Source organism: Thalassophryne amazonica, chromosome 2 (genome assembly GCF_902500255.1).
Source record: "Thalassophryne amazonica chromosome 2, fThaAma1.1, whole genome shotgun sequence".
NCBI classification, from domain to species: Eukaryota; Metazoa; Chordata; class Actinopteri; order Batrachoidiformes; family Batrachoididae; genus Thalassophryne; species Thalassophryne amazonica.
Window position 1 is genome coordinate 82,674,609 of NC_047104.1, and position 18,599 is coordinate 82,693,207.

General features: G+C 39.8%; 1 protein-coding gene across 1 annotated transcript in view; it reads left to right on the forward strand.

Moving 5' to 3' along the window:
- Nucleotides 1-9,096: 9,096 nt before the first annotated feature.
- The window catches only part of ddx21 (DEAD (Asp-Glu-Ala-Asp) box helicase 21), a 63,700-nt gene continuing 54,197 nt past the window's right edge, over nucleotides 9,097-18,599 (forward strand). Inside the window, 2 exon segments of the mRNA XM_034188575.1 lie at nucleotides 9,097-9,264; nucleotides 12,959-13,183. Of these exon segments, the coding sequence (XP_034044466.1) occupies nucleotides 9,184-9,264; nucleotides 12,959-13,183 (306 nt within the window). The 5' untranslated portion in view covers nucleotides 9,097-9,183.

The following is an 18,599-nucleotide window of genomic DNA, read 5'->3' on the forward strand; positions in this document are numbered from 1 at the left end:
AGAATGCATTTGAGATTTCACATTTTCTGGGAACAACCACCAGACCCTGCCAGGGCCTTTTCAAGATCTTTCAGTGTTTTTTTTTTTTTTTTTTAATGCATGGCTCACTTTCATCACTCAGTTCATTCACAGATTTGTCCATGCTCATGATGAAAGGTCAACAGCATTGACTTAATCATTTGTGAAGCATAGGATTTAATAAAAAAGTGAGAACTTCTGTATTAAGGTTGTAACATGTGGATCTATATACATTTTGTGTTCCAGGAGAAACAGAATGACATCATTCACAGTATCGAACAGCTGAATGACGAAGTTGATGCACTGCATCCTTGGACTGTCCCTGAAAGTGTCGGTTCCCAGACATACCAGGAGAGAGAACAATGTGGGCGCTGCTGGGACGATTAACCGAAGAATGGCCAGCTAAACCAGAAGTGTGGGCTTGAACCAATTTCAAGCAGTGCCTGGAAGTAATGGGCCTTCCAGTAAAGTCACTCAAAGAAGTGAGTTAATGTGTTTTCTGTTTGTTAGATCCTCTTCACTTCAATCAAGTTTTGCTGTTTTATTTTAACATGCTGTATTTATGGACACTAGTAACTAAAGGGCCTTTCACATTGCATGATTTATACACGTCAGGCAACGCCTCCCAATGCATCGTCAGTCGCGTTGTGTCAATGCCTCCCTATGCCCTGGCGCGTCACATGAGGCAGGGGGGCAGAGATTTTCACTCTGATTTTTTTCCAGAAGAAGGCTGAATGATCGCCATGTTGTATGTGTGTCGATGAACCAAGAAAAAGCTTTAATATAGCAAATTGATTCCGCAATCAAATTAATTTTGGGGTTAAAAAAAAAATTGCAAGGATTTTTCTTCAGAAAACTGCTCTGTATAAATGAGCAGTCCTGTGACATGTTTCTATTTTGTAGTGATCGGTGGTTTCTGCCACTAGTCTTCCATGTTTGGACCTGACATGTTTCTATTGGACAGTGCGAAGCTTTGTCACAGTTCAGAGCACCGAAAGTTGGATTGGGTTGAACTTTGAATGTCTGATGCCTCTGATACTTCCAAAGCGTGTGGTGTGAAAGGCACTTTACACAAATAGCAGTGGGTACATAGGATTAATCATTTTTGTCTGATCAGTGTGGTATACCTCGCTGATAACTAACTTTAGAAAATTCTGCAAGCAAAATAAACAGCTTGTTAAAAATATAGCGCCTGTCCTGTTTATCTTTGGCAGTCAGGACAAGTCAGGAACCATCAAAGGCAGCCTTCCCAGGATGTGCCACAAATTTACAGAGTTGTCATGGCAGCTGCAATAAATATCACATCAATGGACAGTACTACCATCATTTCTACAATTGTGCCATAATCCGAAGATGTCCTATCCGAGCAGAAGAAGTATAGACGGGACCATCCTGAACTTCTTCCTGACCCAGATTACAGGTTTGAGAAACTACCAATCTTGCAAATGTGTCTTTTTTGGGGGGGTGGGGGTGGTAGAGAGGCCCCGTGACGTCTGGTCTCTCTCTGCCTGCTAATGCAACATGGCAGAACAGCTTAATTTCTGTGTAAATCTAACATGTCTATCATATATTATATAAAAGCTACTGAAAAACACTTCGAAAATGGAAAACACTGTTTTTACCACCTGATAACACAAGACATCTCGTGGACATCAGTGTGCACACACATCCTGCAGTCAAAGGTTACTTCCCACATTTTTCAGAAGCTCATGCATGTGCACACGCATGTCCTCCTTTAGATGCCATTAAAATGTAAATAAAATGTTACTGAGTTTATCCTACAACAGCAATATAATTATTAAGAAGACAATCCTCATATGGCTGAGGGTATTTTAGCATTGTGTTTATATTTCATATATCAAAGCTTATGAGCAGATTAGCAGCAGCATTTATTTGCATTGTACATGGAATATTTTGATAAAATTGAATTTTACTTCCGGAGAAACTTTTTCTCTGGGGGATCAAACATTAATTTAAATTAATAATTTTGTATTATTTTTGTATGATATATTTTATTGTAATGTGTTTGTGTTAAAACTGTCCAATTATGCTTTAAAAATTATGTGTTCAATTATATTGTCGTATCTGACTGTCATACTTCTATGTGATAAGAAGTTAGAGTTTTGTCATGTGAATTTCCTCAGGAAATTTATTGATTGTAATGTGTTTGTGTTAAACTGTTCAGTTTCACTCTTAAAATCTGACTGTCATATTGAGTCTTCAAATCTGTAATTAAAAACTTGCAATATTTTTTTCATAGGAATTTTCTCAAGGAATTTATTGAGTAATGTTTGTTTTAAAACTGTCCACAGTTTTGCTCTTAAATAAGATGATGTATTATTAACTGTATGTAGATGTCTAAAGATTGTAGTTTTTGTTTCAAGCAGTGATTTATGTTTAAGCTGAATTTATTTTTGCTCCTAAAATGTGTAGTGTGTTTGTAGATCAATAGATGATTTTTTTTTTTTTTTTTTTAGGTTTCATTATTATTTCTCGAAGATTATTCTTATTTTGTCTGAACATTTTTTGGAGTAGTGTCGGTGGTATGCCACGTAAGAAATGTTTTGTAAAGTTGAAAATTCTTCATTTTATGTGCTTTTTTATTTTGAGCAATGATGTTTAATCCTGTAAAGATGAATTCCATCATTTAATCTGTAAGTGATTCAAAAGTTCTGCAATTATTGATTTTTATATGTGAATTCCATAAATACATTGCAAGTCACTATTGGAATAAACCTATTGAATTTTAAAAACGTTTAGAAAGTTTGTTTTACGTCATTTTTAGTTCTCAATAGGAAAAATCACAAAAAAATGTAGATATACTGAGCAAGAACATTGCTATGAACATCATACGAACACAGAATGAGGACACATTTACTGTGTGGATGCATGAATTCACGCATGTTCGGTTTGTAAATCCCACTGAATGTAGAATTTAGCACGTGTACATGCACCAAACTCCTCCCTGGCCACGCCTCCATTTGAATATGCAAATGTATTCAAATAGTCTGGTTGTGTCATTCCTGACAGCACCATAACTGTACAGTGTTGTGTGTTTGACATCATCCTCTCGGTGTTGTTGCATCTAATAATTAAAGAACTTTCACAGACAATGTGCAAAAACAAAGAAAGCTGTGGTTAGATCGCCTTTCTCCCAGTTCGTTGTAATGTAAAATGGAAATTAAGTGTTAATTTATGTAAATGCTGAACTGAGCTACGCACACTAGTGACGGCAATTTCGAGGCCTCATGAACCAATGAGCCACTTCAACACAACTGGCTGAAAATCGACACACTGCTTCGAGGCGTTTGATACAGTTTGAAGGGTGACATCTGCTGGATTGTTTTGAGAATTACCCTGAGCGAGTGCTGTGACAAATGTTTGCAGTAATTCATGACTGATGTGGTTTGTCCTTGAAAAATACTAAAAAAATGTCATCTTCATTATGTCTTTCTTAATGTAATAAATAGTCCTTACAGATGTACACATACTGGTTATGAAAACCTTTATTGTAGACTATATGTAGATCATTGCTCAATATTTGGATGGAATGTGACGGGAAAAGTGAGAAAGACGTGCTTATGATACTGTATTTGTAAATTAGAATAGAGGGATAGGAGACGGTGATTGTGCAACTATCAACAATTTTTATTCAAAAAAAGAATAATTTCAACAGTGCTGGGCTTTAATCGGCTCCTCTTCTGCCTCACCACCTCTCCAGCTTTGGAGAAGACCCGCTCGCCAAAAACAGCTCTTCAGTCACTCAGCTCAGTCTCTGATCTACCTATGAATATATAGTCTAACCTATAACCTATGTTGATGTACTGTGTGGATAAATGTTGTATATGAATAAATTCCTGTTGTGTGTGGTGTGTGTCTGTCTATGTTAGGTCCTATGTGTATGTAGCTAATTATACTAAATGAACTCTAAACTAGACCTAAATATAAACTAATGCTGTCCCTGTCACGTAGTAATTGGCAATAACACTGTCGCTAGCAGTCTCCTCCTCTCACAAACCCACAGTTTGTGCCGCGATTCAGATCTCATTTAAATACTTGGCGGGTCGTATTGACACGCCCAGATTATTCGACTTTCCCGCGAAGCTCGACACGTGGTGTGACGTAACGAGGCCTCGCTCGCAGTGGTCACGTGATGGGGGCGTGCTCGAAACGCTGCTCACCGACACTTCTGGTTCACAAAGCTCGATGCTGTGTCGAGCAGACTGACTCGAGCTTAACATCACTAGCGTACACACAGTCACACACTCAAGTAAAAAAAATTAGGTGAACTGCGGCTGACGTGTGTGACATTAACATGACACACTCTTTATTGACAAATACTGAATACAGTTGGGGGCTTGCTAAGGCTCTCTAGTTCCAAAATCAAGCAAAGAAAACATTACAACCCAGTTCCAGTGAAGTCGGGACGTTGTCTAAAATGTAAATAAAAACAGAATACAATGATTTGCAAATCCTCTTCAACCTATATTCAATTGAATACACCACAGAGACAAGATATTTAATGTTCAAACTGATAAACTTTATTGTTTTTGTGTAAATATTTGCTCATTTTGAAATGGATGCCTGCAACACGTTTCAAAAACGCTGGGACAGTGGTATGTTTACCACTGTGTTACATCACATTTCCTTCTAACAACACTCAATAAGCATTTGGGAACTAAGGACACTAATTGCTGAAGCTTTGTAGGTGGAATTCTTTCCCATTCTTGCTTGATGTACGACTTCAGTTGGACAACAGTCCGGGGTCTCCATTGTCGTATTTTGAGAATCATAATGCGCCACACATTTTCAATGGGCGACAGGTCTGGACTGCAGGCAGGCCAGTCTAGTTCCTGCACTCTTTTACTACGAAGCCACACTGTTGTAACACGTGCAGAATGTGGCTTGGCATTGTCTTGCTGAAATAAGTAGGGACGTCCCTGAAAAAGACGTTGCTTGGATGGCAGCATGTGTTGCTCCAAAACCTGGATGTACCTTTCAGCATTGATGGTGCCATCACAGATGTGTAAGCTGCCCATGGCATGGGCACAACACACCGCCATACCATCACAGATGCTGGCTTTTGAACTTTGCACTGGTAACAATCTGGATGGTCTTTTTCCTCTTTTGTCTGGAGGACATGACATCCATGATTTCCAAAAACAATTTGAAATGTGGACTCATCAGACCACAGCACACTTTTCCACTTTGCGTCTGTCCATTTCAAATGAGCTCGGGCCCAGAGAAGGCGACAGCGTTTCTGGATGTTGTGATAGCTTTCACTTTGCATGGTAGAGTTTTAACTTGCACTTGTAGATGTAGCGCCGAACTGTGTTTTCTGAAGTGTTCCTGAGCCCACATGGTAAGAGCCTTTACACAATGATGTTGGTTTTTAATGCAGTACCACCCGAGGGATCGAAGATCACGAGCATGCAATGTTGGTTTTCAACTTTGCCGCTTACATGTAGAAAGTTCTCCAGATTCTCTGAATCTTCTGATTATATTATGGACTGTAGATGATGGAATCCCTAAATTCCTTGCAATTGAACATTGAGAAACATTGTTCTTAAACTGTTGGACTATTTTTCACGCAGTTGTTCACAAAGTGGTGATCCTTGCCCCATCTTTTCTTGTGAACAGCTGAGCCTTTTGGGGATGCTCCTTTTATACCCAATCATGACACTCACCTGTTTCCAAACAGGTGTTCTTTGAGCATTCATCAACTTTCCCAGTCTTTTGTTGCCCCGTCCTGACTTTTTTGAAATGTGTTGCAGGCATCCATTTCAAAATGAGCAAATATTTGCTCAAAAACAATAAAGTTTATCAGTTTGAACATTAAATATCTTGTCTTTGTGGTGTATTCACTTCAATATAGGTCGAAGAGGATTTGCAAATCGTATTCTGTTTTTTATTTACATTTTACACAACATCCCAACTTCATTGGAATTGGGGTTGTAATTTAAAAAACATTTGAATGCGCACATACCCAAATGTATCTGCACTGGTTTTCATTCAGAACAATTACACTGATAAATTGTTTAACCACCAAGTGCCCCCCCATCGTGCACTGTGCAGCTTCCAGCCAGGTGCGCATTTGTGCACCACACATGATTTGAACATCGATGGAATAAAAATGTTTCCTCTTAACAAAAACAAATTTATCATGTGATGGCGCCTTCATGGCAATTTGTGTGCAGTCAGTAACTCCGATTACATTTGTGAAACCGGATTTCGCTGCAAAGTGCTCTGTAATGTTGGAATGTAAGTGGTTGAGATTCGGATGATTACGCTCCACACAGCTGGTGGCTCGGCGTCAGGTTGACTGGCACACGCCCCACTGATCACCAGCTCACGCTGGAATGCCCCTGATGCCAGGAAGCCCAGTGTGGTCACCAACTGTGTGGGCACAGACAACACTTGGCTCGTCGCCGTATTGCGCTCTGGGCCGGCCGCCGTTTGTGCGCAACTCCAGTAACAGTGGCCTTGGTAATTGAAATCGGTTTATGAGCCAATTATCATCATTTGCAAGTAAATCCTCGCGTTCACGGAATACACGCTCACATCGGATTGCACCATTTCAAAGGTGTTTCAACAACGCTAATGCAGCCATTGTTAGTGCCATTTTACGCATCACATTGCGTATGTTTTTATATCCATCCATATAACTGCAAACACGTGGGTGCGTTAATTGCTCGTCACTGTGTTGCTGATCTGCACATCACTCTGATGACTTGTTGTTTTCACACTATTAACAGTGTCCCGACATCACCTTTACATGTCCACAGTGGAACAATAGCTGTAGAAACGTACGTACGACAGCCAGGATTTTTGTGTGACGCACCGCCATTTCACTTTTGATACATCTGAACGTTGGCATAGAGATGGATGTATGTCAGGTTTTTATGCGTGAGCACGCTTTGTACACAAGGCCCCAGGTCTCCCTTCTAAAAGAGATCTTGATCTCAATGGGACTAACCTGGTTAAATAAAAAATAAAAAGAAAAGTGGACAGGGGAGAAGGTTGGAGCGTGCTGGTAAACTTCTAAATTTCAACATGTTCTTAATTTATTGACTTTTGTTGTTATTGTTGTTGTTATTAGAAGCTATGTTTGTTATAAAATCTTGCTAAAGCTGTTGTTACGATCTGTGCAAACAAACATGGGCATTCATATTGCCCATAAACAGAGGTATCACAGCTCAATCAAATGTCATATTTACGTCAACAACAGCAACTTCAAGAAAACACATCACCGGTTCATTTCATGGAACAATACATGAAAGTTCAGTAAGGTATATCTTATATATATATCCAGTTCTAAGGTGGAAATATGCCAGCATACAAAGGTATATCTAAATATCTAAAGGGGAGAGAAATAGGAGAGTAGAAAAGAGTAGAGTAGAGCCACTTAGGTGCCTGGTCTTGAGAACCAGGGATGACATTCGTAAAAAAAAAAAAACCAAACAACAAAAAAACAATGATATTGTAAAAGTGGTTTCGATCCTAGTCAAACATAAACAAACGTAAGCAGCCATTTCCCAGAAACTGCGACCTCTACGTGCGCTAATACCCCCGCTTTCAGTAATTACACAACTAGTTCACACTTAATTTGATAAGAATGGAAGCACGGACACCCAACCTTTAATATTTTCATGATGATATTTTAATATGACACAGATCTGAAGCCGGTAAAACACTGTCAATATGTATGCACATTACACTAGCATCATTCTATTCCTGAATGACCTTTAACTGGAAGTGCTAATGGGACTTTTAGCCACACTGCGCATGCTCCTGCGGAAATAGCAACTTCACTTATAACTTCCCATTCTACTTAAACCCTGCTTTTCTGTTTTTTGGTTGCGAGTGCATCATTTGTCTTTGTGCAAGTATTTCATTGTGTTAATGTTTTCCAAGTCACCTCTCATTGTTTTGAACTGTATTTTCTTCTTGTGATCTCTGAGCCTGTTTTTTTTTTTTTTTTAACTTGTATTTTTTGAAATTTGATGACCTGTGTAGGACCTTGGACTCAATTTTAGCTTTGATTAAAGAACACTGAACATTTTGTTCTCTGTATTTGGGGTCACATCAGAATGCAGCTATAACTAATCTAATCAAACTGCTGGTCAGAGGGACATGTTTCTGCATATTTTTCCTTGCTCCTTTTAATTTAGCGAATGATTCAGGTCTTACTGTTAATGTCACAGAAATAGACTGGCAGGGTGTACCCCACCTTGGGCTCCATCCCACCATGACCACTGATTGGAGTAAGTGAGTATACAAAATGAATGTTACAGTAATGGATTAGAGTGTACACATACAGGGTGTCAAGTAATTTGTGATCAGTTTCAACCTGCATGCCATTGCAGAACTGATGTTAACTTTGAAATTTTGAAGTTAGTTCAACAACTAACAGTGAGACTCACTCACTCACTCATGTTCAACCACTTGCTCCAATTAAGGGTCATGGGGGGCTGGAGCCTATCCCAGCAGTCACAGGGAGTGAGGCGGGGTAACCCTGGACAGGGTCACAGGGCCACACATAGAAAAACAAACACATTCATACCTAGAGACAATTTAAAGTTTCCAGTCCACCTAACTTACGTCTCTGGATGTGGGAGGGACTGGGCACCCGGAGGGAACCAACACTCACAACTATCTGTGCAAACTACCTACTAAGGCCATTGTGCTGCCCTAAACACTGATATGGTGCAATATAAATTTCTAATAGTCCAGTAAATCAGTTACTATCAATCTTGGATCACAGTGGCAATAACCTTGTATTGATTTTTAAATTATTCATATTGCCCATAGGTATGCTGACTGATACTGTGTGTGTGTGTGTGTGGTGTGTGTGTGGTGTGTGTATTCATCTTCCTGATTTGTGTAAAGAAACCAGGCTGTAAAAGCAATGAGTTATATTAAAGTACATAGTTTATTATTCATTTCAGATCTGCGGTCCGTGGTGTACAGGAGCTGGAGCTGCCCTTTGTCGATTTAACCGGAAGAGCCTCCATAGCAAATGGGGGCGCTCATTGGTAACTTCGCTAGTTTCTTTCAGTTGTAAAACTCTCGAGGAAGAAGAAAAAAGTGTGCGTGGCTTCCTTTTATCCGCGTGTTCTTGGTTCACTTGTGTGTTCACGCTGAGGGTTTCCAACAGGGATAGAAATGCCATCAAAGTTATTTTTGAAACGAAGTCATCTTCTGGAGGAAGACATGGACACTGTGGCGGAGAATAAAGCCTTAAAGGTGAGTACGTTCGACAGGAACTGTTTTTTTTGTGTTGTTTTAAGACAGTTGGCTAAAAGTGCTAACCTGCTAATTATCGGCTAGTATGTGATATGTAAGAAGAGAAAACGTTGTTGGTGATATCTCAATAACTAATAATGACGTAAAGTTACAGTATACATTGTTACAATTTAGCATATCGCTTGATCTTAACTACAGTGTGTCACGTGGATTAGGCCTGTGACAGCATGACCGTGTCCCTGGGTTGATTTATAAATATGTGGATTTCCCACCACCATTGTGTAAATTACTGCCGCGTAGATCTGCGTTATCCGCGCTGCGGGCGCTTCCTTATGACGTGTTAAAGCGCCGCTTACCAGCCCCTCATTCACCACGCATACGAGCGCCACTAGCTTAGCTTATGGCAAACGAACAACTGTCCAGTTTCTGGGTATTCTGGTTAGTGCGCGCCCGCGGCCAACGTGCTTGATGAATTCCCTGCGCAAAAAGTACGGTAGAGTTCCTTATGGCACCCCCCTACTAAAAATTGATATTTTGCATTCTACTAGCATACACACTTATTTATTATCAATTTAGAATATATTTAAAACTTACCAGCGTATTATGAGCAAGGATACACACTCTTTAAAAGCCCCTTAAAAAGAACCCTTTTTAGCTTGTAGGATAGGCTAGGTTTGGAGCATTTTTAATAGGGGGTGCCATTCGGAACTCTTTCCAAAAGTAGTTCCTAGATAATTATGATATATTCCTGTGAGATAATAAGTATATATCATCTAAATCAATTCTGAAATTTACCAGTAATTAAAATTAATATAATGAAGGCAAAGCCTTTGACCAAGCAGCATTTTTCTCTATGGAAAAAATTGAAGTCGTTTGTTTGACATAATGCAAAAAATTGAAGATTCAGATTGGACAATACTATTTTAATAATTTTCTTCAGGCATTGATGATTCTAGAGCCTGACCGATATGGATTTTTGAGGCCGATACGATATTTGGATGAAAAAATGCAGATAATCGATAAATCGTCTGATTGTCCGATAGCCGATAAATCAGCCGATATATATATATATATATATATATATATTATATATATATATATATATATATATATATATATAAAACAGAGAAGGTGCAGTTTTATCACACAGCACAATGCCACAGATGTCCACAGGCCATAATTGACAACCTGATCAACTCTATGCGAAGGAGATGTGTTGCACTGCATGAGGCAAATGGTGGTCACACCAGATACTGACTGGTGTCCCCCCCAATAAACAAAACTGCACCTTTCAGAGTGGCCTTTTATTGTGGACAGTCTAAGGCACACCTGTGCACTAATCATGGTGTCTAATCAGCATCTTGGTATGGCCCCCCTGTGAGGTGGGATGGATTATCTCAGCAAAGGAGAAGTGCTCACTATCACAGATTTAGACTGGTTTGTGAACAATATTTGAGGGAAATGGTGATATTGTGTATGTGGAAAGTGTTTTAGATCTTTGAGTTCATCTCATACAAAATGGGAGCAAAACCAAAAGTGTTGGGTTTATATTTTTGTTGAATGTATGTCAAATGCTTCGAAACACTGAACCATTTCAACACAATTGCTTGATGTTGATTCAGCGGTTCAAAAAGCTTTGGCTGTTTGTTGCTGCTCGTTGGGCAGCTTACATCCGAACCAAGTCCAAATGGGCAACACAGTGGCTGAGTGGTTAGTACTGGTGCCTCACAGCAAGAATGTTGTGGGATCGCTTCCTGCCCTTTGTGTGGAGTTTGCGTGCTCCCCCTGTGTCTGTGTGAGTTTCCTCTGAGCACTCCAGTTTCTTCCCACAATCAAAAACATGCTTATTCTACGTCAAGCGACGTGGAATAAGTCTCTTTGCCAAAGGGTATTTATTCCATGTGACGTCAGTGACCCCATGGCTTTGGCGGAAGTGTGCACTCTCCGAGTGCTTCCAGTTTACGGTCTGCTCCTTTCTCTGCTCCTGACCAAAACAGCGTCTCCACATCTGGAGTCGGTCCCCGGCTGCCAGACTGTGGCATAGGACAAATTTCATTGTATGTACAATGACGATAAAGGCTGTTCTATTGAGGTAATATATGCTTTCGGTCGCGTCCGTTTGTTGGTTGGTTGGTTTGTTTGCAGGATTACTCAAAAAAAAAAAAATCCTCAACAGATTTCAATTAAATTTTTACCAGGGGTGTAAATTTTGGTAATGATCCGGAAGACGATCCAGATCTAGTAATTTTTTAAGGATTCTTTATCATTGCAGGATAGGGCCAATTTCAACATTTTTGCATCTAACTTCATGAAGACGGGTCACGAAGGCTGAACAAAAATTAAGTTACGACACAACAGTAATTTAGCATTTGTTTCTCCTCATTGAATAAACTTATTAGAAAATAAAACTTGTGTAGTTCAGGCAGTTTTTCTTTATAAATACATTTGCTGAAGATCTAAGGGTTTAACCCTCTGGACCCGACACCATTGTATACGAAGGCTGAGACCAAGCTTTACTAAATTATAAATAACTTTTTAATGATATGAGATAGAAACTTACTTTTTTTTCTTGCTGAAAAGTTAACTCCGCGGACGTATGAGCAACCGTCCACCATCTTTGTACTCTTCATAGAAGCTGTGTGATGACGTGAGCAATGTGAGTGTCTAATCGGAATTGGTTCACCGTCACATGGTTTTCCAAAATCCAATTGTAAAGCAGATTCACCTCAAGTGACACACCAAAGATTGTTTTTAGGAGTGATGTGTTACTAGTTTATTATAGTTTGCTGTGTGTTTTCAATAAATGTGTGTAGAAAATTTGCCGCTTACTTCTTCCTTCTTATTTCTGACTGTAAATCTTTATTACACTTATAAAACACAACTATAGCATATAATTTTGAAAGTACAGGTTGTCCTGAAAAAAAGAGACATAAAACTTGGTTGTGGGATGCAGGGAGAGCTGTTAATGGCAATAATAAAACATTTATGCCAGGCAAGTGAACTGTCCAAAAAATGCCCTCAGACCCCAGAGGGTTAACCACTGAATCTGAAACATGACGGTAGATGCATGAAACGTCGTGGAAAAGGTCTCTTTGCCAAAGGGTATTCCATGTGACGTCAATGACCCTATGGCCTTGGCGGAGGTTTGCACTCTCCGAGTGCTTCCAGTTTAGGTCCAGTCTTTGCTCCTGACCCAAACAGCGTCTCCACATCTGGAGTTGGTCCCTGGCTGCCAGACTGTGGCATAGGACAAATTTCATTGTATGTATATGTGTATGTACAATGACAATAAAGGCTGTATTCTATTCTATAATGGATGTTACACCGGTCTTTTTCACCAGCTCCTCTGTTTCACTTTCAGCCATGTTTAATCAAAATGAAGATTATACTTTGCAGCCAGTTACAGCTCCTGGTTGTAACTTCCACTGGTTGCAAGTAGATCAGCATACGTTATCTTCTTCTATGGCATTTAACGGCAGCTGGCATCCTTATTGTTGCATTGCTGCTTCCTTCAGTCCGTTAACATGCATTACCATGATAGTGCAATAGAATTAAAACCTCTGTTGTAGGGCAATTTTGTATAATTTCTATCGCCCATTACTATTGTGTACCTTCAAAGTGTTCCATATATATTTCTCACCATCAATCTGATATTTTCCTCTCTTTATTGTGTTTTCTTTTTATCTGGAGTAAGACCAAGGAGGCCAAGAAATCTAAGAAGAAGCAGAAAGAGGACCAGGTCAAGGAGGAGGAGCAAAACTTTGAACCTCCAGCACCAAAGAAGAAAAAGAAAAAAGACAAGTCTGAACTGGACCAAATGAATGGCCACACCAATACTGACACAGATGTGAATGGCACCATTCATCATGCTGATCCAAAAAAAGAAAAGATCAGGAAGAGCTCTGAAGTGGACACAGAGGTCAGTGCACTTTAGAAGTATTTATGCATTGGTGATTCTAAGTACTGAGCCAGTTCCGCCAGCAGGATCAGTTTATTTTAGAGAACTGTTATAGAAGAAGCTCACATTCTTAAAAAAAAAAAAAAATTGGTTGTATTAAAACATTCATTGCAATCCAATCTGAATGCCCGCTTCCATTTTGCAATTCTCCGTATCACGCCCAGTCACCTATGAACTACTGTAGGGGCCGCACTGTTATTATAATGAGTGGAATTGCCAGCCATTACAGAATGAGATTGATTATATGACTGACTGGAGCTTTGGATAAACACCTGATCTTGATGGTTGGAATAGTTTATGGGTAGATTCTACACACCCTTTTCCTGTATATATGATAGGTACTGTTCAGTTTTTTTGAGAATTAAAATTATTTTTGTTATAGTGCCAAATCACAACACGTTATTTCAAGGTACTTTACAGAAGTATTGTCTTACCTTACCAACCCCTAGGGCAAGCACACAGGCGGCAGTGATAAGAAAAAAAAACTCCCTCTGATGATTTGAGGACAAAACCTCAAGCAGACCAGACTCAAAGGGATGACCCTCTGCTTGGTCCATGCTACCAAAGCAATTTAAAATACGAATATACTGGAATTTCTGTCAGTCCATCCTGGTGCACAGGACAGGAGGCCTGCAGAAGAAGACTATAATCCTGAACAATAAAAGTCGATAAGTGAGCAGGTAAAGGATAAACTACAGATGTCTGAAGCCTGCGCTCTATTTCAGCCTGATTCAGCCTTCAGCCATGGCCTATTGTTGCTACATCATCACCAGAACAGCACCTGCTGAGTCAAGCCCAAATTAGTTGTAAACACGGCAGAGTTCGAGCTGTGTTTAGACGATTTTTTTTTCCCTTCCTTGTGGAGCTTTTTTAAATTTTATTTTAAAGTCCGGTCTGGAGGAGGTTTTTTTTTTTTTTTTCTTCTTTTGCCCCCCCCCCCCCCAAGTCCAGTCTGAAGCTGTTTCTGAAGCAGTTGCGTAGGACATAGCATTTATGGTTTTGAGCCTTATTTAAATGACAATAAACTTTGGAGGCAAACCTTCAGTCTGACAACAGTGACGATAATGTCAGAGTTCAGAACACAGAATGCTAACTATTAAAAATAAATAAATAATGCAGGCAATTTTGGCATGGGTGGAGGTGATAAACTGATTTTTGGTTTGTTTGTTTGTTTGTTTTTGCCAGCTTTTTGATTGTAATCAACTGATTAAAAAATAGTTTTACTCTTTGTGATACCAGAAAAAGTGATGAGGAAGTGTGGATTTTTTTTTTTTTTCTTTAGAAACTATTTCAAATCTGAAAAATGACATGAGGGGCTGAAAATATCAACTATTTAAAATAAATATAGTTTTCCTTCTTGAATAAGTTATTAAATATTAAAACCTTTCACACAAGAAGTAAATACATAGTATTACCTGTGCGTTTCAGTGAGATCATCTTTAAACTTATACACCTTTACAAAACCACATCTGAAAAATAATTGAATTCCTTCTGTTCTGGTTGAAGAAAACTCCATTTTTCACGCTGGAATTTGGTTCCAGCTCCAGCTGAAATCAGTTATTGCGGCTGATTGGTCCAGTCTATGTTGTTAATGAGCGGCTTTGTGCAAAGCAAGAAAAAGACTCCTTGCGCCTCGGTCTGCAAGCAACGATGCTAGTATGCTAGGCATACATAAGGGAAGATAAGTGCTTCTTAAGTCTGGATTTGACAGTCTGTACAGAATCTGACTGTTTTATTGATGCAGGGAGATCATTCCATAAAGCAGGTGCATGATAAGACAAAGCTCTGTGACCCACAGACTTTTTATTCACCCTAGGGGCACAAACTAGTCCTGCGCCCTGAGAACACAGAGCCCAGGCCTGTACATAGAGTTTAAGTCGGTCAGCTAAGTAGGGAGGTGCCAGGCCGTGAATAATTTTATAGGTTAGTACCAGAACCTTACAATCTGATCTCGCAGGGACAGGAAGCCGGTGAAGAGATGTCAAAGTGGGTGTAATGTGGTCAAACTTTTTGCTCTCTGTCAGAAGTCTGGCAGCAGCAGCATTTTGAACCAATTGGACACTCCTAAAGCCTCGGTCCCACCAAATAATGAGCCACGCATGGGTGTGTCAGGGATTACTTGAAGAATGGTCTACGTTTTAAGCTGTCACGTATCTGCTACTAAGGCTCCTCTACGTGCCTCTCTGTACCTCACATGTGCCAGTTGTCAGCCTCTAGTAAGCCACGATGACCTGTCATTTGAGCCCCATCCTGAATGGCTCGTGTGGCCGCATATGAGCCACGTCAAGACACATATGATCCATGTTGTGCCATGTAACGCAACGTTGGTACATGTTTAGGCATGGGTTTGGTCCAAACCTCCAGCCCCCCCACACTTGGTCCCTTTTAAAGTGTGGGTTTTTAATTCACAGCATCCATTCATGATGTTGTCACATTTTTAAACACAATCCAAAAAGACACTCCACTGAGTGAGTGCGCCCTTCTGTGCCAGGGGATACAAATTCTAATGGGGATAACTATTTCGGCATGACACCGGCTGGTGTCGACGCTCACCTGTGTTCAAGTCATTAACAAGTGCAACAGTTCTGTGTGTTCAGCCAGCTCTCTGTGACCACAAAAAAAGACACCACAATGAGGTGGCTGCTTTAATTATATACACCTGCTGCCACAACTGTGTGAATCACCCCCCAAACCCAAAAAATAGATCCATAACCAGATCAGCTAGAACTGAGCCACAGGTTCCTGGACAGTCACCTCTGTGCTTCTTCTCATTGGCTGTATTTCTTCCACGGCTTTAAACACACAGCCATTTTGACTCTGTGATCCAACTTTTAACTTTGTGTTTGTCCGTTATTGACTGCAAAATCACTGTTTTGCGAGCTGGCATTTTGCATAAATGTTCGTTTTGAGCGAATGGCATTGTGTCAGTGCGCACACAGCAGAGCTCAATGTGGTCCATTAACAAGATATTAAATCTATCATAGACATACTTTTACAGCTAGGAATGAGCATGCAACTGTTTTACCAAGCTATTAAAAACATTAAAAATAGTTACCTTTAAGCTGTTCCAAAATACGTTCCTCGTGGAGCATCAGAGAGGGGAAAAAGTGTCCAGATGAAACAGTCTTCTGTGATTCCAGAAGGGATTAGAGGTGTTTTCAACATCCAAGCTGGGACAGAAAATGATTAATCTGCTCCAAAAGAATTATTTTATATACAGCGTCCGGCGCACAAAGCAGGTGGAATTGAAGTGCACAAGAAGGCTGAGCCTGTCCAAAATAGCCTCTCCGGTCCTTGTGCCTGCCACTCGCTCGGGTAATGGGCTTTTAACAGCCTTGTCCTCACCACAAACATGCCTCTAAAATCCTCGTTTGTCCTTGTAGTACCTTGTACACAAACTGCCCCATGCTGTTGCTATACTTTGAACTTCCCGAAATTAGCGCCATGCTCAGAGATGAGCATGGTTAGCCGATTATTCTGCCTCTCAGAGCCACTATTCTCCCACGATTGTTGAGTACCTCCTCTCATACCCTAAAAAAACTGTGCTCCGTGGCTCATTATTCAGTGTTCATTATTTGGTGGGACCAGGGCTTAATTCTGGACTGCGGTAAACCAGAGAACACAACATTGCAGTAGTCCAATCTAGAAGTAAAAAAAAAATGCATGGCACAGGGTCTCAGTAACAGCCATAAACAGGATGGGACGAATCTTCGCTATATTTTGCAGGTGGAAGAAAGCAGTCCTTGTAATATCTCTAATGTGGAGGTTAAAGGACAACGTAGGATCAAAAATTACCCCAAGGTTCCTCACTTTCAGTGTGATGTATGATACATGGGCCTCGGCTAAACGTTAGCTGGTCAGATTGATGCCAATGTTTCACTGGACCAAGAACCATCATTTCAGTTTAACCAGAGTATAAAAGTAGGAAATTGCTAGACATCCATCTTTTCACTGATGCAAAGCAATCTTCTAAGGATTTTATGTGGATGAGATTACCAGCAGTTATCGGCATGTATAACGGAGTATCATCAGCATAGCAATGAAAAGTAATCCCAAAATCCTGCAATATTAATGATGTTAATATTATAATGATCATTTCTGTAGGTTGATTGTGGGCCCGCTGCAGATCATTTTTCTGCTACACACCCTTGGAAACACTGTAATGGCCCAACTGCAGCTTTTTTTTTTTTTTTTTCCAGGCAACAGCGGACTGGGCCGTTACGCTGTTATCAGGGTTGTGAAAACTCTGCAGATCAGCGGGATTCCACGGATTTCATCATGGGGAGGGGGAGTGGCGTGTTTAAAAACTCAGTGATGTTCACAATTAAAGAGTACATCACTGAGTTTTTAAAATGCTTATCACAAAGCGTTCTCTTTTTATGACATTGTGTAAGTTTTATAAGTCCGCGGACACTGATCTATGTGTTACAGATACAAATCAGTTTCCTCGGATCCGCGGAGGAAAAATGCCACTCAAAGTGTAGCTGTTGCGACAGTTGTTGTAAAGCAGGACTGGTTGGTTGCTGTGGCGACGCTGTGTGGCTCGTGTGCGATGCTTAAGCTAAACTTAGCATGTGGACATCCCAAAATTTTAGAGCTTTCAAGTTTGTAAAAGATTTGTGCAGCATGTCTGTCACGGACCGACGTCGCACAGAGAGAAGATGGCGAGAAAGAATGTTTGAAAAAGTCTTAAAGTCTCCCTGGAAAATAAACATTCTGCTGTTCAAACAGGATTTTAGACAAGATTATGTGACTTTTTTCACTAATCTAGACTTTCATTCATTGTAAAAAAGACATTGTAGCTTTGAATGGAATTAGGTTGCATGAATTTACACAAGAATATGTGACTTTTTACTATAAGGTATGTTATTGATATTTTACCATGATTTCCAGATATTCTAAAAGCTTTAGCTGTGGTTTTTGAAATGCTGTAACAGTCTTTTCAGTCTTTATAAATTTCATGTAGTTTAATTGATCTGAGTTGATGCATAATTTGGTTTACAATTAAAAGGAAAATCATTCCAGGTCCTACTTCCACGTCATATTCTGTTATTTCAACATCATCATTGACAGGTCAAATAAAAGGTTGAATATAGGGTCATTTAAATATCCACAAATTTTGAGATTTATTCTTCCAGGAGATGCTGAAAAAGTGTCATTAGATAAAAATTGAATTCTAGACCCCGGCTCCTGGGGAGCTGTACCCCATACCCCCTGCAAATTTTTCTCAGATTTCACAATTTTCATTTCAGTCCTGTGTTGTAATGCTGGCAAGAACCCTGATTTCATATCATTTGATGTTATACATAAATCATAAATGTCCAAAAAAAAACTTTATTGGATAAAATGGCATTTGCTTCTTACTTCAAAACGTGCA